This window comes from Carcharhinus amblyrhynchos, chromosome 3, assembly GCF_965287045.1.
Source record: "Carcharhinus amblyrhynchos chromosome 3, sCarAmb.v2.hapA, whole genome shotgun sequence".
NCBI classification, from domain to species: domain Eukaryota; kingdom Metazoa; phylum Chordata; class Chondrichthyes; order Carcharhiniformes; family Carcharhinidae; genus Carcharhinus; species Carcharhinus amblyrhynchos.
Genome location: NC_137326.1, coordinates 75,457,895 through 75,478,091, shown reverse-complemented (window position 1 = coordinate 75,478,091; position 20,197 = coordinate 75,457,895). Strand labels below are relative to the sequence as shown.

Sequence of the window (20,197 nt, the reverse complement as noted above, 5' to 3'; positions counted from 1 at the left end):
AATTTAACATATAGAAAGTTATAATCAAAAATAAATGGAGGCCTCATTCTTCCCCAAGTGGCCCTTGGTTGACCCTACCCCTGTGGGTCCTTTCTTTGCTCCACCATTATCCCTTGATCCAGGTTCTGGCCATGCTCTATCCGACTGTCACTTTAAATGTGAATATGACTGTAGCAATTTCTTGACACCCTGAATCCAATGGATCTCAGACAGCAGCAAAACAGACATCGGACAAAGTGTATGTAACATGATGGCACCATGAACTGAAATCATCACACCCAGCAAGCTCCTGAGAGGAAATACTGTAAAGGTGCAAGAATGGGTGCACACAAGAGTGGGCGCCAGCTCTTGCACCTTTACGGGAGATGGGGGGGGAACGTGTGGGGGGGGGAAACACATGTGGAGAAGGGGACAGGCATAGGGGGCAGGGCGCGCGCAGGGAGGCAGGGGGTGCATGCGGGGGGGCACACGGGGGAGGCAGAGGGGTGGGTGCACAGGAGGGGGCCCCATCTGAAGGGGGGCTCATCTGGGGGGGGGGGGCCATCTGAGGGGGGAAGCATTAAGGGGGGCCCCATCTGAGGGTGCAGGGCCCATCTGAGGGGAGCACCTGTGTGGGGGGGTCACCTGAGTAGGGGAGGGCCACCTGAGTATGGGGGGCCAAATGAGCAGGGGGCCCCATCTGAGGGTGCAGGGCCCATCTGAGCAGAGGGGTGCCCATCTGAAACATGCTCCATTGGCCATCTAAGGCTTTGGGAGTGTCCTGGGGATGTTACAGGTGCTACAGAAATGCAGATTCACTCCTTATCTTTATACATTATCATTGGAGAGTGAATGACTCACTGTTGCCATGGCAAAGACGTTTCCTGTCTTATATATGAGGATGCTAATTATGGTTCGGTACAGAATGATAGATATTAGGAAGATGACCACCACTGCAACCTGTAGAAAGACATCAGAATCAGCTCAGCCTTGGGATGAGTTGATACCCAGACCCAGATAGTCAGTAAAACACACAACGATTTATTAATTGTACTAATTAAACACATATATTTCCCTTAATTTTCATATGTATATCATATGTGCATATATATATACATACATACATAAATTCTTCAGTAATTTATTTTCATACATATATTACATTTGGCATTTATAGCTGAAGAAATAGAGCATAAAAGTAAGAAAGTATTGCTGAAACTATACAAGGCATTGGTGAGATTGCACCCAGAATACTGTGTATAGTTTTTGTCCCCTTATTTAAGGAAGAATGTAGTGGCATTAGAGGCAGTTAAGAAGAGGTTCACTAGATTGATTCCAGAGATGAGGGGTTTCGCTTGCGAAGGGAAGAGGAAATTTAGGCAGACGGATCAACAATCAGTGGGCCAGGAGATTGAGAAAGAATTTGAGGAAAACCTTTTTTCACCCAGAGGGTGGTAGGAATCGAACTCACTGCCTGAGAGGATGGTAGAGGCAGGAAGACTCACAACATTTAAAAAGTATTTAGATAAGCAGTCAAAATGCTATAGTATACAAGCTATAGGCTAAATGCTGGAAAATGGGATTAGAATAGATAGGTGCTTGATGGCCAGCACAACATAATGGATCGAAGGGCCTCTTTCTGTGCTGTAAAATTCCATTCTCTAGAGTTTAAAAGAATGGGGGGAGACCCTATTGAGATTTGTAAGTTGATAAATGGAATTGACAAAGTAGACATAAAGAGGATGTTTCTTCTTGTGGGACAATCTCAAATGAGGGGTCATAGTTTTAGAATAAGGGCTAGTAGATTTAAATTAGAGATGAGGAGAAACAACGGGGGCAATTCTCTGACCTTGACGTGTCGCGCTGATCCCACAGAATAGTGTGAGGGCCTTAAAAAAAATCGGTTTTGTGCCTGGCGCCAAACAATCTGCAATCTTCCCAGCCTCTTTCTAATGGCGGATCTGGGCATTAGGCCAATTAGCATATTTAAAGTAGTATTTAAATATATATAGCTCGTTCAACTCCCAGCACATGGAATTCTCCAGCATTCAGGCATGGCACAATAGCGGCGAGAATCACTACTGGTCTCCACTAGTGGAGAACTATCATGATGGTGATCAGGGTGGGTGGTGCCCAGTGGGCAGTTCCCACCAGGCACACTGACAACACATTGGGGCAGTGCCGTGGGTGGGCCTGAGTAGGGGCTATGACAGGGAAGGGGGGGGGGTCATGCAGGGATGTATCATGTTGGGTGTCATGATGGGGGGGCATTTAGGGTGTCAGGCAGGGGGAACTCATCCAGAGTATCCCAATGTCAGAGACCAATGTCGGGGATGGGGTGGGGGAACACATACAGCCAATGAGTGGGGGATGTCCCGATGTCCGTGGGGAGAAGGAAGGGGTCTCCCAGTGCACTGTGGGTTTGGGTGCCCGTACAAAATGGCTCTGAAGCCAGGCTCACCAGTGTGCTTAGACCCTGCACCTACCAGCAACTCACCTCTCTCCAAAAACATGACTGAGTGTGAGAGGATTGCAATGCGGAATGTGCCTGAGAGACCGGCATGAATCACTCTGTTATTCACATTTATAATCTACTGAAGCTTCATTCTTGGCAGGTTTGGTCAGTGGTAGTTTGCTGTTGCCTTCCACCGTCAGGAGTGGGATGAGGAAGCAGGTCCCAATCTATCCTAGTCAGAATAGTAATCAAACTTGCATTGTTGGCATTATTCTGATTGCTGCAGCTCCTCAGATATGGAAGCAGTCCAGGCCCACAACCAGGTAGATAACATTCCAGCTTTAGCTGCTACGTAATAGGAGTGGAAAATGAATACTGGCCCAGCCAGCAAAGCTGGCATCCCACCGATGAATATAAAGAACAGTGACCACTGCAATGTCATGGTCACTCCCGCCCCAGGTGGCCTGCTGTCTCCAGAGAGAAACAGCATGGTAGACAGTGAAAAGCAGCATCCGGCAGTGTGACTGCTGCCAACACACAGCTGTTGAAGGAAACCTAGGAAAGATGTGGCAGTTTTACCCATGTGGCTGTTGTGTCCTTGCACATTTAAGTTTTTGAAAATGGTCCAAACACTTTTTCTTTCTTGTGCTTTCTTTTCCTTTTCTGTAAATGTGAACTTGATGAATTAATACAGCGAAAATCCCTTTCAACCAAACCACCAGTTCTTAAAACACCAAAACACCTGAGGTGTATAGAATTATAGGGGATGTAGATGGCATGGATAGAAAGTAAATTTTCTCCTTAGCAAAAGGGTCAAATTCCATAGATTTGTGGGAAGGACCAGGAGATTGAGAGAGAATTTGACGAAATTATCCAGAGGGCGGTGGGAATCGAACTCTCTGCCTGAGAGGGTGTAGAGGCTGGCACTCTCACAACATTTATAAACTTATTTAGATGAGCACTCAAAATGCTATAGCATACAAGGCTACAGACTAAATGCTGGAAAATGGGATTAGAATAAACCGTTACCTGATGGCCAGAGTAGCCATAATAGACCAAAGGACCTCTTTCTGTGCTGTAAAATTCCATGGGCACAATTTCCCCAAAAAATTATCAAGTGTCATTTCGGGTCCGGCACGAATCGAATCGCAGTCTCCCCACACTTAGCTATCTGTTAGAAGAATGCAGAGCTTTGCACTAGTTCTGAGAGAGGTGGGAGAATCCCAGCGCTGGAAGTGGTGGTCCCCTACCCCGTGATTCTCCGACCCCAGCACAATGCAGCCAGAAAATCACCCCCATGACTGGAATGAAGCAGAGAAGAAACAGACCAAGTGGAGAAGGAAAAATCAAAGAATGTGCGTCTAATTTAATGAGTGACCTTCCTACCAGGATCAGAATCACAATGGAGCTTGCGATAACTCGCTGCACCCTGTCCTTTTCAGGGAAGTACGGCTCCTCCACCCCTGTGACTGGATTCCGTATTGTCATAGGAGCCACAGCAGAAAACTCAGGACTGGGGCGCTCCTGAAATGGAAACCCCCCCAAAACAAATTAACCTTTCAGAATGGAGCTGAGATCAGCGCAATGTAAATACGCAATTGACAAGATATTTGGGGCTTTCCCAATCGCAGCTTTGAAATCAATTCAATACTTAAATAAAAACAAAAGAGCTTTGGGAAGACTTAGAAAGCAATCTGTGAAGCGGGAACTAGGACTAACCGGCTGGATTTTATATTTGACAGGTTGAGGGAGGCAGGTAGGGTGGGGGACGGTGGAGGGCGGAGAGGGGGGGTGGGGGGGGGAGCTTGGCAGGGAGAGGCCGCTTAAACTCCAGCCCAACACTTCATCACTTTTCACCAGAATAGTGATGGAAACATTGAGTTCACGGCTGGAGGCGGGCTGTTGTTAAACACTCGGCAGCAAACACTGTCACAACCTTTCTCGTTTCATTCTTAAACAAACACTTGCATCTCAGCAATGTCATTCGCAAGTTTAGAACATCCCAAAGCATTCCCATGTCAGTGAAGTACTTGTGAAGTTACTGCTGTTGTGATATGCGAAAACACATCAACCAACTTAGGTGCAGCAAGTTTCCACATACAGCAAGATAATAATGATGAGATAACATCGTTTAGTGATGTTAACTGAGGGATAAAAACAAATACAACAACAAAACACACCAGAGGGAATTCTCTTTTGCAAAATGATGGGATTTTATGCTTAGGCCAAGAGGGAAGTGGAGGTCTTAGTTTATTGTCTTATTCTAAAGACATCAGGCAGGATTTTAAAGCTTCGCTCGACCAGAGGCCGGAAAATCCTATCCAAGGCCAATGGATCTTCCCATGTGCCACCTCTCGCCTGCTCCAATTCCCATGGCAGGCAGGATAGTAAAATTCCAGCCAGCATCTCTGATAGTGCAGCAGTCCTACAGTACTCCCAGTGACATGACAACACTGCTTCCATACTGCACCAAGACTTATCAGCCTCAATTGTGAGCACAGGTCTCTGGAGTGGGATTTGGGTTGTTGGATTCTGAAGTGAGACTGCTGTCACATTAGGTGTTTGGGGATTCGGCTAAACTTTGGGGTGTTTTGCTTGCTTGAACCCTCTTCTACCTCAGTCTCCTCATAGTTGAGGCTGTCCCACTTATGGGCCATGATAGCACTTTTTCTCTTCCAGTATTCGAGGAATGTTACCGCCCACAGTGACATGAAGATACTGAAGAACACGGTGCCCCCATTGTCGAACAGCTGGCTCACCTGGTGGAAGGGAGATATATGGATGGTCAACAATGTACCTATATTTTTCAATACATTAATTCATATCCTGCTGTATGGAACATTTAGGGTGATCTAATTGAGGGATTTAAGATTGGCTAAAGAATTTGATAGTTTCTTTCTATCAATCCTATTTCCTTGGTGGGGGAATCCAGAAGAAGGGGCATTATTTTAAAATTAGAAATTGGGCCTTTGGGTCTGATGGCAGAAAGCACTCTTCACACAATGGGTAGTGGAAAACTGGAATTCCCCCAAAAAGGAGTGAATTAAAAATTTCAAAATGGAAATGATGGATATTTGTTAGGTATGAAGGGTTACAGATGCAAGTTGGGTAGATGGAGTTGAGTTACAGACCAGCCATGATCCAATTGTTGGAAAGTATAAAATCTGATTGAAATGTATAAAATTCCAACAGAGCTGGGCCAGAACAAGGAGTCACAGTCTCAGGATATGGGGGAGACCATTTAGGACTGAGATGAGGAGGAATTTCTTCACTTGAATGTTGGTGAACCTGTGGAATTCTCTACACAGAAAGCTGTGGAGATCAAGTTGCTGAATATATTTAAGAAACAAATAGATTTCTAGACTCTAAAGGTGTCAAGGCGTAAGTGGAGAGCTCTTAAGTATGGTGTTGAGATAGAGAATCAGCTGCGATCATTGAATGATGGAGCAGGCTCAAAGGGCCAGATGGCCTACTTCTGCTCTGATTTTCTATGTTTCTACGAATGGCCTACTGCTATTCTGATGCTCTGTTAATGCTATACTAGTTTGTGTGAGGCTACAAAGACTAGTTGAGTATGGTGAATACACCACCTATTATGAACAGACATGGTGATGTGCTGTTTGATATGATCCATCAATCATTGGAATATACCATCTATGTACCTGGCATCACACCAGCACTGAAATCCTATCTCAAATCTGAGCGACAGGTGAAACTAGCTCTTTCACATTATACAGGAACAACAAGAGTAGTATTTGCCACTAACGGGATGCCGTTAAACCAAAAAGATGTTCTGCCTAAAATACAAATAAGCAAGGTGTTATATGAATTTCAGAGCTGGAGCAGTGCCAGGTACACAAGCTGTATGCCCCAACACTGAGGGATCATTTTTTTCTTTAAATGTTAAGTTAATTTATGGGAGGTGGTACACAAGAACATAAGAAATAGGAGCAGGAGTAGGCCATCGAGCCCTTCGAGCCTGCCCCACCATTCAATAAGATCATGGCTGATCTGAAGTGGATCAGTTCCACTTTCCCGCTTTCTCCCCATAACCCTTAATTCCCTTGTCTGTCAAAAACCTATCTAACCGTGACTTAAATATATTTAGCGAGGCAACCTCCACCACTTCAACGGGCAGAGAATTCCAGGGATTCACCACCCTTTGAGTGAAGAAGTTCCTCCTCAACTCCATTCTAAACTGCACCCCCCCCCTCCTTATCTTGAGGCTGTGCCCTCTAGTCCTGCTATTCTTTCTGAGCGGGAAGAATCTCTCTACTTCTACCCTATCCATCCCTTTCATTATCTTATACATCTCTATAAGATCCCCCCTCATCCTTCTAAACTCCAACGAGTACAGACCCAGTCTATTTAGTCTCTCTCCATAGTCAAACCCCTTCATCTCCGGTATCAGCCTAGTGAACCTCCTCTGCACTCCCTCCAAGGCCAAAATATCCTTGCGCAAGTGCGGCGACCAAAACTGCACACAGTACTCCAGCTACAGCCTCACCAGTGCCCTGTACAGTTGCAGCAAGACCTCCCTACTTTTATATTCTATCCCCCTCGCTATGAAGGCCAGCATTCCATTCACCTTCTTGATCACCTGCTGCACCTGCAGACTGGGTTTTTGCGACTCATGCACAAGGACCCCCAGGTCCCTCTGCACCATAGCGTGCTGCAGCTTTTCGCCCTTTAAATAGTAATCCCTCCTACTATTATTTCTGCCAAAGTGGATAAGCTTACACTTGCTAACATTATACTCCATCTGCCAGGTCCTCGCCCACTCGCTCAGCCTATCCAGATCCCTCTGCAGACTTTCCGCACCCTCCGTACAAATTTGCTTTTCCACTCATCTTTGTGTCATCAGCAAATTTCGTTACCCTACACTCAGCCCCCTCCTCCAGATCATCTATATAAATGGTAAATAGCTGAGGCCCCAGCACCGATCCCTGCGACACTCCACTAGTCACCAACCACCAATCAGAATAGCACCCATTGATACCAACTCTCTGCCTCCTATTAGACAACCAATCCTCTATCCATGCTAACACCTTACCCCCAACTCCATGCACCCTAACCTTCTGAAGCAACCTTTTGTGAGGCACCTTATCAAACGCCTTTTGAAAATCTAAAAACACCACATCCACTGGTTCCCCTCTGTCTACCGCACTAGTCACATCCTCATAGAATTCCAATAAATTTGTCAAACACGACTTCCCGTTAACGAATCTGTGCTGCGTCTGCTCTATCAAACCATTCCTTTCCAGGTTCCTGCTATTTCTTCTTTGATGACAGATTCAAGCATTTTTCCAACTACAGAAGTTAAACTAACCGGCCTATAATTCCCTGCCTTTTGTCTGCTACCTTTTTTAAACAGCGGCGTAACATTAGGTTTTCCAATCTTCTGGCACTTCCCCGGAATCCAGCTAATTTTGGTAAATAATCACTAAGGCATCCACTATCACCTCTGCCATTTCCTTCAGAACCCTGGGATGCATTCCATCCGGTCCTGGGGACTTGTCCACCATCAGTCCCATTAGTCTATCAGGTGGTAGTCACTGGATAGGCCAGCATTTATTCTCCCCTAGTTGTCCTTCAGAAGGTGGAGATGAGCAGCCTTCTTGAACTGCTGCAGTGTCTGAGGTGTAGGTACACCCAGTGCTGTTAGGGAGGGAAGTCCAAGATTTGGACCCAGCGACAGTGTTGGAACGGTGATATATTTCCAAGTCAGAGTGGTGACTGAGTTGGTGGGGAAGCTCCAGGTGCTGGTATTCCCAGGTATCTACTGCCCTTGTCCTGAACAGCAAACAGCATTGTCCCTCAACTGTACTCAACCAGCCTGTGTTTGCAAAACTCAGAACACAATGTTCGGTGTTATTCTGCAAATGACAACACTTACTGATCAATCCTGATGGTGCTCAGAATTTACACCAATGACCAATTTAAGATTATCAATGGGGCTCACGTCCGCTTTCTGGAAGTTACATCTATTCATTGACAGGACTGTGTCCTCTGCAGACAAAAGGAACTTGACCAGGCAGTGCACCTTTGGTTACATTGAACAAAAGATAACAATTCCCTGCTACATTCTCCATGACAACACATCTACCAGGGTCAAATTGATAATCAGCACCCTTTTCTCATGCACCTTAAATTGTTCCTTTGAAATTTGGCATTCTCGTGTGTGTCCTGATGAATGCAAGATGAAAAACTTCAACAGTTATGACTGTGTGGCCAAATTCCCCTCCAATTCGATTTTCAAGTTTGCTGATGACACCACGGTAGTGGGTAGGATCTCAAATAATGATGAGACAGAGTACAGGAGTGAGATAGAGAATCTGGTGAACTGGTGTAGCAATAATAATCTCTCCCTTAATTTCAACAAAACGAATTGTCAGCGACTTCAGGAAGCGTAAAGGAGAACACGCACCTATCTACATAAATGGGGACAAAGTAGAAAGGGTTGAGGGCTTCAAGTTTTTAGATGTCCAGAACACCAACAACCTGTCCTGCCCCTCCATGCCGACACTATAGTTAAGAAAGCTCACCAATGTCTGCTTTCTCAGAAGACTAGGGAAATTTGGCATATCAGCTACAACTCTCACCAACTTTTACAGATGCACCATAGAAAGTTGTATCACAGTTTGGCATGGCTCCTGCTCTGCCCAAGACCACAAGGAACTACAGGAGGTTTTGAATGTAGCCCAATCCATCATGCAAACCAGTCTCTCATCCATTGACTCTGTCTCCACTTCCTCGGCAAAGCAGCCAGCATAATTAAGGACCCCAGACATTCTCTCTTCCACCTTCTTCCGTTGGGAAAAAGATACAAAAGCCTGAGGTCACATGTCCACCGACTCAAGAACTGCTTCTTCCTGTCAGACTTTTAAATGGACTTATCTTACCTTAAGTTGATCCTTCTCTACACCCTAGCTATGACTGTAACACTAGATTCTGCACTCTCTCGTTTCCTTCTCCATGAATGCTATGTTTTGCCTGTAAAGCGTGCAAGAAACAATACTTTTCACTGTACATTAATACATGTGACAATAATAAATTAAATCAAAAACATCTCTCTTTTCTCAGTGTTACTTAAACTCTGTACAATTAAGAGATTACATCTTACGCTTAAGGTTCCAGTTTCAAACTCCCTCATTCATGGAAGCATCAGATGCACCCATTGTTATAGGAATATTCCACTGCAAGAGTTACATCAACAGATCCAGTCACTCAAACACACCCAAGGCTGAATGGATGAAGAAACAGGGTTACCTTAAAGAGGGGACAGATGCTGGAGAGTTTCCAGGTTTTGCAGTTTGTGCAGAGTGGGCACATGGTGAAATTATTTCCATGTTCGCAGATTTCCTTTCTGGTACAGACAGAAGAAGCAGATTCTCAGGATCAGGTATAAGAGTGGTCTGCATCGCTGGCTACACACGCTGTGCTCCTGGGCTACACCAAGATTCTGTCAACTTACTTTCAGTGGCTTTCCAACTGAGATATAACCACCTTGCTTTGGAGGACCAAGAAATATTGTACAATGAACAATAAGATCATATTCAGACTGTAGCTTTGTACAGCTTGAACATATGCAGTCTGTAGCTCTATACAGAGTGAGCACATTCAGACTGTATTTCTGTACAGTATGGTCACGTGCAGATTGTAGTTCTGTACTAAGTGACCACATTCAGATTGTAGTTCTGTACAGAGTGGTCATTTTGACTATACAGATTGACTTAATTCAGATTGTACCACTGAACATTGTGACTCTATTTGGAGTGCTTATTTTCTAGATAGTGTTCGGTTCACGGCTCTATTCGGAGTGCTTATTTTCTAGATAGTGTTCGGTTCACGGCTTACACAGGAATGTCAGCGACCATCATTGAGATTCCAACAAAAAAGACCACAGTTCCTACAATTGCTGCTGGTAACAACCACCCAGTGTAAAATCCTGAAAAAAAAGGTAACATCAATTAATGAAAGTACAGCCGGCATGATGGATACAACAGGTCTTCAGGCAGGCAGCTCACCATCACCTTCAAGAGCAATTTGGGATGGACAATAAACGCTGGCCAAGCTAGTAGGACACACATCCCATGAAAGTTTTTTGTAAACCTGGGAGATAGTGTGTGTCCTAGTTGTATATCATGTATCACAGGCTGAGCGATAGGGACAGACACGGCCAATGAGGCAATGCTGGGATAATGGGTACCCCGGGGACACAGAATCCCCGAAGATATATGGCACAGGGATAGGCCATTAATGCTATCCAGCCGGGTCACTTTTTCTCATTTAAATCTACTGCTATGTTCTCCCTCGTATGCTTCTCTAGATTCCTCTTAAACACATCTACACTACTTGCGTCAAATATTTTGATGGGGAATTTCTGACACCACCATGGCAAAGGCAGCAAGCCAGCAGAGAGTCCATGATTTTGAGAGGGCCAAGAAATCCTGCTAGTTAGCGGAGCTGGAAAGTGATATGTGATCAGGAGTTCCATATTCCTACCACTCTTTGAAGTGACAGTGGCGGGGAGGGAGGTGGGAGAATAGCAGCAGTGAGATGATGGTGGTAACATAAGAACATAAGAAATAGGAGCAGGAGTAGGCCATCTAGCCCCTCGAGCCTGCCCCGCCATTCAATAAGATCATGGCTGATCTGATAGTGATTCGGTTCCACTTACCCACCTGATCCCCATAACCCTTAACTCCCTTATTGATCAGAAATCTATCTACCCGTGACTTACACATACTTAACGAGGCAGCCTCCACCACTTCAATGGGCAGAGAATTCCAGAGATTCACTACCCTCTGAGAGAAGAAGTTCCTCCTCAACTCTTCTAAACTGACCACCCCCCCCGCCCCCCCCCCCTTATTTTAAGGCTGTGTCCTCTAGTTCTTGTTTCAGTTCTAAGTGGAAATAATCTCTCTACCTCTACCTATCTACCCTCTTTATTATCTTATATGTCTCTATAAGATCTCCCCTCAGCCTTCTAAACTCGAACGAGTACAGGCCCAATCTACTCAATCTCTCCTCATAAGCTAACCCCCTCAGCTCTGGTATCAAACTGGTTAACCTTCTCTGCACTCCCTCCAAGGCCAATGTATCCTTTCGCAAATAAGGGGACCAAAATTGCACACAGTACTCTAGTTGTGGCCTCACCAGTACCTTGTACAATTGCAGCAAGACCTCCCTGCTTTTATACTCCATCCCCCTCGTGATAAAGGCCAACATTCCATTAGGAGGTGCTGACAAGGGGTGTTGACCCACCTGATTTGCAGACATCAAATCCAGCCCCTTCTCCCAAAAACCTTTTCAGATATTTAAAGACCTCTATTAGGTCACCCCTTCAGCCTTCTTTCCTCAACAGGAAAGAGACCCAGGCAATTAGTCTTTTACTTTAGTTCTAATACCATCCTTGTAAATGTCTCCAGTGTCTTGATATCCAGGTTTAGTCCTGATTATAATTTGTATATTTCACAGAATCATAGAATCCCTATAGTGCAGAAGGAGGCCATTCAACCCATTGAACTTGCACCAACAGTCATCCCACCCAGGTCCTATCCCCATACTCCACGTATTTACCCTGCTAATCCCCTTGACCTAAAAATCTTGGGACAAAGGCGCAATTTAGCACGACCAATTAACCTAACCTGCACATTTTTGGACTGTGGGAGGAAACCAAAGCATGCAGAGGACAAGAGAAGAACGTGCAAACTCCAGACAGGCAGTCATCTGAGGCCGGAATTGAACCGAGGGTCCTAGCACTGTGAGGCAGCAGTGCTAACCACTGTGCCATTTGTATATTCGCTTTTTTATAAGGTGATAGAACTGCACAGAGTATTCTTAAAAGCATTCTAACCAAGGTTCAAAATGATCTCTTTACTTTGCCTATCAATCCCTCTAGAAATAAAGGGCAGTGCTTGGTTTACAGACAGGAAGGATAATATTGATAACCAGCAGACAGTGGGTTAGGTTAAAAGCTCCCCCATTGAGGCCACCCAGAGTACCTACAGATGAGGTGAGCTAGCTTGGTGCAAACTGGTGATTGGCCCCTGGGATTTGTCTTTCACTGGCTTGCTGTTACACGGGTGGTACAGGCATTAACTGAGCCACAGGAGACACTCTGAAAATGTTCTTAATAAAGACAAACCGAAGGAACATGTGTTTGGAGTTAGAAGAGGTGATTAGTGCACAGGCATTTTATACGGAGGGCTGTCCAAGGAATCAGATAACAGGGAAAAGGTTTCAGGTGGATTTGCTAGCTAGCTGAGGGAGTTGGTGGATTAAGCGATGAGTTCACGGGGCTGATTCTGGGCACCCTTCTCCATTGTGGATTTTAGAAATTTGAAAAAGATTAACTAAAGAGCCTTTCAGGCAGAAACATACCAATCCAGGTGAAGTAAAAAGCAATCTTCTCTCCAAAGTAATCCCGGATATGGTCCAGAGGCTGGTATTTGTACCATTTGCCCCAGCAAGCCCAGTATTTGTACAGTACCTGTCTATGGTTGAGTTCCTGAGGACATGTGACCTTATCTGGGGTCTTGTATGGACCCTGCAAACAAAACCAATTCTAATTGTTAGCGATTACTTGGCTCTCGAGGGCTATATGATGAGACATATGCAAATAATTATAAATGTATATAAATGTTTTTTCTTGTTTAAGGGGAAATGTTTAAACTTTCAGATTTTTCCGGCAGGCAGTCTGAAAGTCTGGAAAACATTTAGCTCTAGGATGGAAAAGCAAGTTAGTCAATCGTTTTAGTTAGAAATTTGTTACTTTCACGGAGCAGATATGCTTTTGCTTATACCAAAGAGATCCCTTGGGAGTTTGATTGACAGGGTCATGTGATAATATAAAGAATTGGGTCTGTGCAGGGAGAAGGGAGTTTTGCAGTTTGGAATGCAGCTCTGCTGAAGCATGTGCAGGCTGTTTCTGAGAACTCTCTCTCGTTCCACAAGATCTCTCTGAAAGATTCAACACTGTTAACACAATTAATAGCAAGTATATTTATGAGTGCTAACTATATTTAAAGTGGCATCTATATCTCTAAGAGGAATGTTGCTTATTTGGAACTGAAACAGTTATAAAATAGAATGTAAAGTTGCTTCCTTTCAATTTTAAATATTGTTCAACTGTTTATAGTTGTTATGGTTCAGGTTAGAAACTCCAAAATGTTTTATGAAGTCTGTCTGAATCATAAGTTTTGCATCTTGAATTTGGCTAGGATAACCATGACATGTTCCACTTCAGGTATGATTCAAAAGACTTGGGAGCTTTTATCAAACAAAGTTTATTAAAGAATATTGTTAACAAATACAGAATGAAAATTAGCTATATCAATTACAAGTGAAAACAAAACAACCACAATAATGTATTACCCTTAATCAATATATCAGATGTTCCAATCAAAACCAATATCCAATAAACAAATCCCTTCAAATAGGTTTATCACTGCACAGTCTAAAGCTTACATGATACTGGAATCCAGTTCCCCAGGTTGAATGCTGATTTCAAATGATCTTGAAAACTCAGAGCAGTTTGCAGTTAAATCAACTCCCCAAAACACCAAAGCATAGATTCTTCTGCACCATGGCAACAGGCCTTTCTTTCAGCTAACTGGTAAAATTTTCAAAGCAAAACAGAGAGAGAAAGAGACTTCTTTTCCAGCTTTCTTCTAAGACTGCCTCTAACATGGCAGCCAAATTGAAACTAAAAACTGAAAAACTTCGGTCATCTGATCTACCCACAATTTTTTTCTTCCAGCAATGACATCACCCAAGACTTTGACCATGATTTAAAAATGCCTCTTAAAGGTACAGTAATATCACATAGTTACGCTGCTTCACTTGTTAGACTTATTTTTAACTGTGTTATTAAATAAAGTTGTTTTTACTATAAAAGATTCCTAATTTGTCAGTGGAGTCATTCCTGTTAGGAAGTATGCTTTCCTCGCATTTATGCCAAAATAGAAAAATTGTTGGGGTCTAGTCTGGCTTCCTAATGTAATTTTAGGATTCTGGTCTAGCATCCCAACAGGCTGATCAGAGATGACTCCAGCAATGCCTTCCCTGTATACTTCTCTCAGATCCATTAACTGGGTGAAACAATTCCACCGCACCAGTACTTTTGTCTGAGTGAGGTCTTCAGTCAGACTGGTCAGGATAAATCTTCCACCCATGCATAGCCGACAGGGAGCATCCAAGGGTGTGAGCATGGAGTCTCAGAAGGCCTTTGTGACTCTTTTCTCCTCATTAGCTTCACAAATTTCAGATTAGCAGGCCACAAATCAGGCATGCTGCAAAATGCACTACATAGGGCAGGTTCCACCTTCAGACCGCTCTTAAATAAAGAAGTTTCTTCCCAATTGCTTCCCACTTCCCACCAATAGTCATTATTACGTAGGCTCTCCCACGAGTGGAAACATAATCCAAGGTAGCCACACCAAAGCAGGACAATGCTTTTATAAGGTCACAACTTAGAAAACTGGGTTCACTTTGAGTCATTGGAGCACTAGAGAAACTGTCAGGATGGAAGCTGTGCGCAGGAGTGCAAATCCCCAAACTTTTCCAAGCTTGATTGGGTAGAGTTAAGGGTTGCATTACTGCGCCAAAGCAGCAACTCCCTGAACAAGCTAGGAAGTATTTGTCATTCAGTTTAATAGCAGTTAAAATTCTTGCATGGCCCAATTAAAGAATTTCTGGACATTTTTCATGTTTTTAGACACCACTTGTTTTTGGATAGCCAGATTTGAGGTATTGTACTTACATTTGAAAGATGTGTGATGGTTAAAGTATCTCTGAAATTTGGAACTAGAACTCAAGCTCACAAACAAAGCAAAACTCTTACATCATGAAGGGGAAATGCCGCTGAAAACACATTGTCCCTTAATAGATTGGTGATGCCAATCTGGGCTCTTCGTCGATGCCCATATTTAGTCCTCGCTAATATTTCATAAACCTGTCCAAGGGGGAAAAGAAATCAGAATCAGATCAGATCCATCTGTTAAAAAGCCAAGATGTGACAAGACCCAGAATGGAATTTTCCAGAATATCGGCAAATGTCTGATTGAGCCTGACCTCAGGTTGGGGTTGAAGGTTGGGCTGCCATTTTTAAAAGGCCGCTCCCATGCAACAAAAGTTAACCAGAAACCCCCCAACCCAACCTTCCCAGTTCCAGGGGACAGTGCCTGGGAGAAGTGCCAGGGCCGGGGCTGGACACGTGTGCAGATGGTGCCGGAAATTGTATGGGATAGAGCCCGGACATTACCCTGTCCGTAAGCGATGCACTCACCTGAGCTCCTCTGGGAGGAATGCTTGCCAGGTGCACCCTTTGGGAGGCCATTCAGGACTCACAGTGGTCTATCCTCACACTGACATGGTGAATTTTCTTGGGGTGCGGAGGTGGAATATTCAGGCATAGAAACCTGATAATGAGGTGCGAATAAATGGGAATGATGTTCCTCATATAATGTCACTGGCAGGCATCAGGGACAATCCTGGTATACTTTTATGGTAGTGTGAAATGCATCTTGCCTGATTTTCTGCTCCTGTTGCCAAAGCTGCCAGAAAAAAAACAGGGGCAGTAAATCCAGATCCCAGTGATTGGAGCCACCAGCTCACACCCACGAGGACTGAGATTTGGACTTCCAAAAGGTCAAGTTGGAGTCAGATTTACCTGTAGCAGAGCCCAGTGTGTGTATACTCACACCTCTGAGCTCCATCATCAGAAGCTGCACAAACAGAGGCTTGAAAGGAAGAACATCCACTATCCGTAATGTCGTAACATTGCCGCTTGTAGAATAAAAGATAAATAACAGATATGTACAAGGGAACGAGCGTGGTGCTTTATTGAGCCTGCTCATGTACAGTACTTTAGAGTCACACACAGCCCATTACCTGTTATCTACCAACCATTCAATTCCCAGTAATAAGTGCTCCAAAACCAGCAGTGCTCCGAAAAAATGCTACAGCTTAAAGAACCGTCAACATTGCTAACAACCTGAACTGAACTTTCACACACCAACGAGGAACAAAGTGACTTAGTCACAATTTCCCCAGCCACAAGGACAAGTTGACAGCAAACAGTCTGGTATGCAGAGGTTGGTTGGGGCTTGGCAGCCTGTTCCAGGAAGGACAGTGTAACTAGCTATGTTAGGAGGGGTTGTGGGTTTTGAACGAAAAGAAAAAGACATGGTTTGCACATATAGATTCAAAGTAACACACAACAGGTTTATTAAAAGAAATGTTCTCAGCGCAGAACAGAAAATGAAACTAAACATGGGTCTATGAAACATGATATCGTCATCATGTGACTAGCACTTTAAGCAATTGGCCACTTAAATCCATAACAGCAAGGTTACCCAAAGCCCAGTACTTACTATCTGATGCCTTTGTGTGGTGGTGAAGAAGTCCTCTGGGTTTTTACTGTTTAAATACCTGCACAAAAAATATCGCAAGTAATTAATTCTCTCCTAACCCCTCTAAAGCGTAAAGCAAGTCAATAAACTCTCGCAATAAGGAAAGGCTGTGCGTTTTTGCTTTGACTTTATCAGTTGGCATGAACCCTGTTATCACTTGTTGTGGGAAGATTGGCTGCCATGTTTCCCACATTGCACCAGTGACTACACTTCAAAAACACTTCATTGATTTGGGTCCCCAGGGGCACAATCAAAATGCAAGGATGGGATTTTTCAGTCCAACGTGTCCCAAAATTGGAAATTCCCACCCAAAGTCAACTGGCCTCTCAATAGTCTATCAAATTGTCCATCCCTTCCATGACGATTCCCACAGTGGAATGGACTAGAAAAATTACCCTCAAGTCTATTGCTCCATCTTTTACAGGGTGGCTAAACGTGATCATAGAATTCATACAGACCTTTCTAACTTGGAGTGTTGGAACGGGCAGGTGAAATATTCTAGGGGGTTGTTCGGAATGCCTTCGTGCATGACATTACAGATTCTCAGCTTTGAGAGTAACTCCTCTGACCAGTTGCAGCTAGACTGTACTGACGCCTGAAAGAAACAACAGTGAAGGTTAATAAAACTGGTCAGACACGTCCTACCCAAACTGTCTAATTTAATCAACGCACAAGACTGTCTCTAAATCACATTGCAGAACCGGTTACTTTTATTCAATTGGGATGACAATGGTTCTACCTTAGTTCCAACCTTAGTTGAGCTTTGCTTCCCACAACAGGAACAATTAATTCACCACTTCTGTTCAGGTATACTGTATTTCTTTAATTTGATATAAAACTGCCCAATCCCAAAGCGCTAATTCTTTTTATGTATCTCTCTGCCTTTCTACTCCTGTCTTTTACTCACTCTCCCAAAATCCTTCACATTGTCCACTGCTTCTGGCGCTAATGTCTCTCTCACTGTACTAGTTGAGTCTTTGGCTGAGCTTTGACATGAGAAGCACAGAAATAGAAGGCAGTGCTGGATATACAAGTGGTATCGAAACACCTGCCCAGGCCCCACATGCACTACTATTTCACACCAGCTGACCAGTGAACTACCAGCAGGTGGGGAATCCAGCCAGCACCGCAGCTTTGCCAGTGAGGGACAGGGAAGAGGACAGCAAGGTAAACACAGTGAAGAGATTCTTGTTGCTATGGCAATAGGAAGTCTCTATTGGCTCTCTGTATCCCTTTGGCCAAAATACATCACCTCACATTTGCTTGTGGTAAATTCTGTTACTTGCCCATTCTGCTGGCCTTTCTATGACCTGAAGCAGCTGATTGACATCATCCTCACTGTTTGCCACTCCTCAATGTTTAGTATTTTTGCCAAACTGAAATTTTACTCTGTATTTTAATTTCCAACTCATTTATATCAATCCAAAGAAGCTACAGGCCTGGGTGAGACCCATCACCATTTACCATCCTCTAATCTGAAAAACAACTATCAACTGCAACCCACTTACTTCTGTCCTTCAACTAACTTTTTATCCAAACTGATGCTGACCATCCTCATTCAAAGAGCCACTATTTTGTTAACCAATCTTTAAGGTGGCATTTTGTCAAAAGTTTTCTTAAACTCCATATAGACCACATCTACCACATCACCTTCATCAACCTTCATTGTTATTTCATAAAAAAAAATCCATTAATCAAACACAATCTGCCTTTCATAAACCCAAGTTGGCTGATCACCTTTATCTTCCAGCTCCTCCAATTGTATCTTCTTTGTATCCATTGCACTCCTTTATATCTGCCAGCCAAACTAGGGAGGACCATGCCCTGGTCTTGGAGGGAGCATGGCCAGAAAATCTTGCCCTATAAACTTTCTTAACTTCTTTCCTGTTGATGTTGCTTCCAGGTCAAAGGTCACCAGGTCATGTGAATTAGTATTTCTTAGTATTAATCTCTTTACAATTGATGCAAACTCTTACAAGTACTTTTCAAACATTCTGAAAAACAATTATACATCCCATTGACCTTTTAAAGAAATTACAAATACTGCTTATTGTATTGCTTCCCTGTTAAAGGTCACCACAAAATTTATTTATTTATTAGTCACAAGTAATGCCTACATTAACACTGTAATGAAGTTACTGTGAAATTCCCCTAGTTGCCACACTCCGGTGCCTGTTCGGCACAAACACTTTATTTTCAATTTGCTCAAATCTCTCCAAGTGCTATTGACTTTTTCCCCCTTAACATTATTTCAAAAACCTTACCCACCATTGATGTTAAGTTAACTGACCTTTACCAGGACTCTCTTTATGCATACCATTTTTTGAATAGGAGTGTCACATTTACCATTCTCCAATCCTCTGGCACTTTCATTTAGCAACTTGGGATGCAAGTCATTTGGACCCAGTGAACTATCCACTCCAGGCATAGTCAGTCTTTCTTGTGCAACCTTCAATTTTCACCCTATCCATTACCTCTACCACCTCCACATTGCCCTTTATCTTGAGGGCTAGAATACAAAGACAAGGTGTCACACAAAAGACTGATCCAAAGGTAAGATTACAGGGGACTGAGTAGATTGTTAAAGTTTATTTATTAGTCACAAGTAAAGCTTACATTCACACTGCAATGAAGTTACTGTGAAAATCCCTTAGTCACCACACTCTGGTGTCTGTTCGAGTCAATGCACCTAACCAGCACATTTTTCAGACTGTGCGAGGAAACCAGAGCACCTAGAGAAAACCCACACAGACACAGGGAGAATGTGCAAACTCCACACAGACAGTGACCCAAGCTGAGAATCGAACACAGATCCCTGGCATTGAGAGGCAACAGCGCTAACCACTGTGGATTGGGTGACTGACAGAAAGCAAAGGCTTGGGGTACTGCAGGGGTCAGTCCTCGGACCTTAACTGTTTACAATCTGTATAAATGATCTGCAAGCAGGGACAAAGTTAACATGCAAAATTTGCAGATGATACTAAAATAGATAGGACAGCAGGCAGTGAAGAGGAGATAAAGATTTTGCAATCAGATAGCCTAGAAGAATGGGCTAAAATTTGGCAGATGGAATTTAATGTGGATAAGTGTGAGGTTATCCACTTTGGCCAAAAAAATAGAAAGGCAGATCCAAAATGCATCCAGGCAGAGGGGTCTGGGTGACTTTGTTCATGAATCACAGAAAGTCAGTATGCAGATGCAGCATGTAATAAAAAAGGGAAATGGGATGTTGGTATTTATTGCAAAGGGACTGGAGTATAAAAGTAGAGAAGTATTGTTGCAATCGTATAGGGTGTTGGTGAGACCATGTCTGGAGTATCCAGAGTATTGTGTCCAGTTTTGGTCT

General features: G+C 43.6%; 1 protein-coding gene across 2 annotated transcripts in view; it reads right to left on the bottom strand.

The window, feature by feature from the left end:
* Window positions 1–20,197, bottom strand: part of LOC145340863 (anoctamin-7-like) — a 136,245-nt gene that overhangs the window by 62,893 nt on the left and 53,155 nt on the right. The window contains exons 6-14 of one of the 2 annotated variants that reach the window (XM_080185329.1): window positions 17,310–17,446; window positions 16,813–16,870; window positions 15,282–15,392; window positions 12,821–12,986; window positions 10,292–10,382; window positions 9,704–9,800; window positions 5,050–5,193; window positions 3,821–3,958; window positions 841–939 (exon numbers count right to left, since the gene is read on the bottom strand). In XM_080185329.1, the coding sequence (XP_080041455.1) occupies window positions 841–939; window positions 3,821–3,958; window positions 5,050–5,193; window positions 9,704–9,800; window positions 10,292–10,382; window positions 12,821–12,986; window positions 15,282–15,392; window positions 16,813–16,870; window positions 17,310–17,446 (1,041 nt within the window). The remainder of the gene's footprint in view (window positions 1–840; window positions 940–3,820; window positions 3,959–5,049; window positions 5,194–9,703; window positions 9,801–10,291; window positions 10,383–12,820; window positions 12,987–15,281; window positions 15,393–16,812; window positions 16,871–17,309; window positions 17,447–20,197) is intronic. The other variant, XM_080185330.1, reaches the window with a different exon arrangement.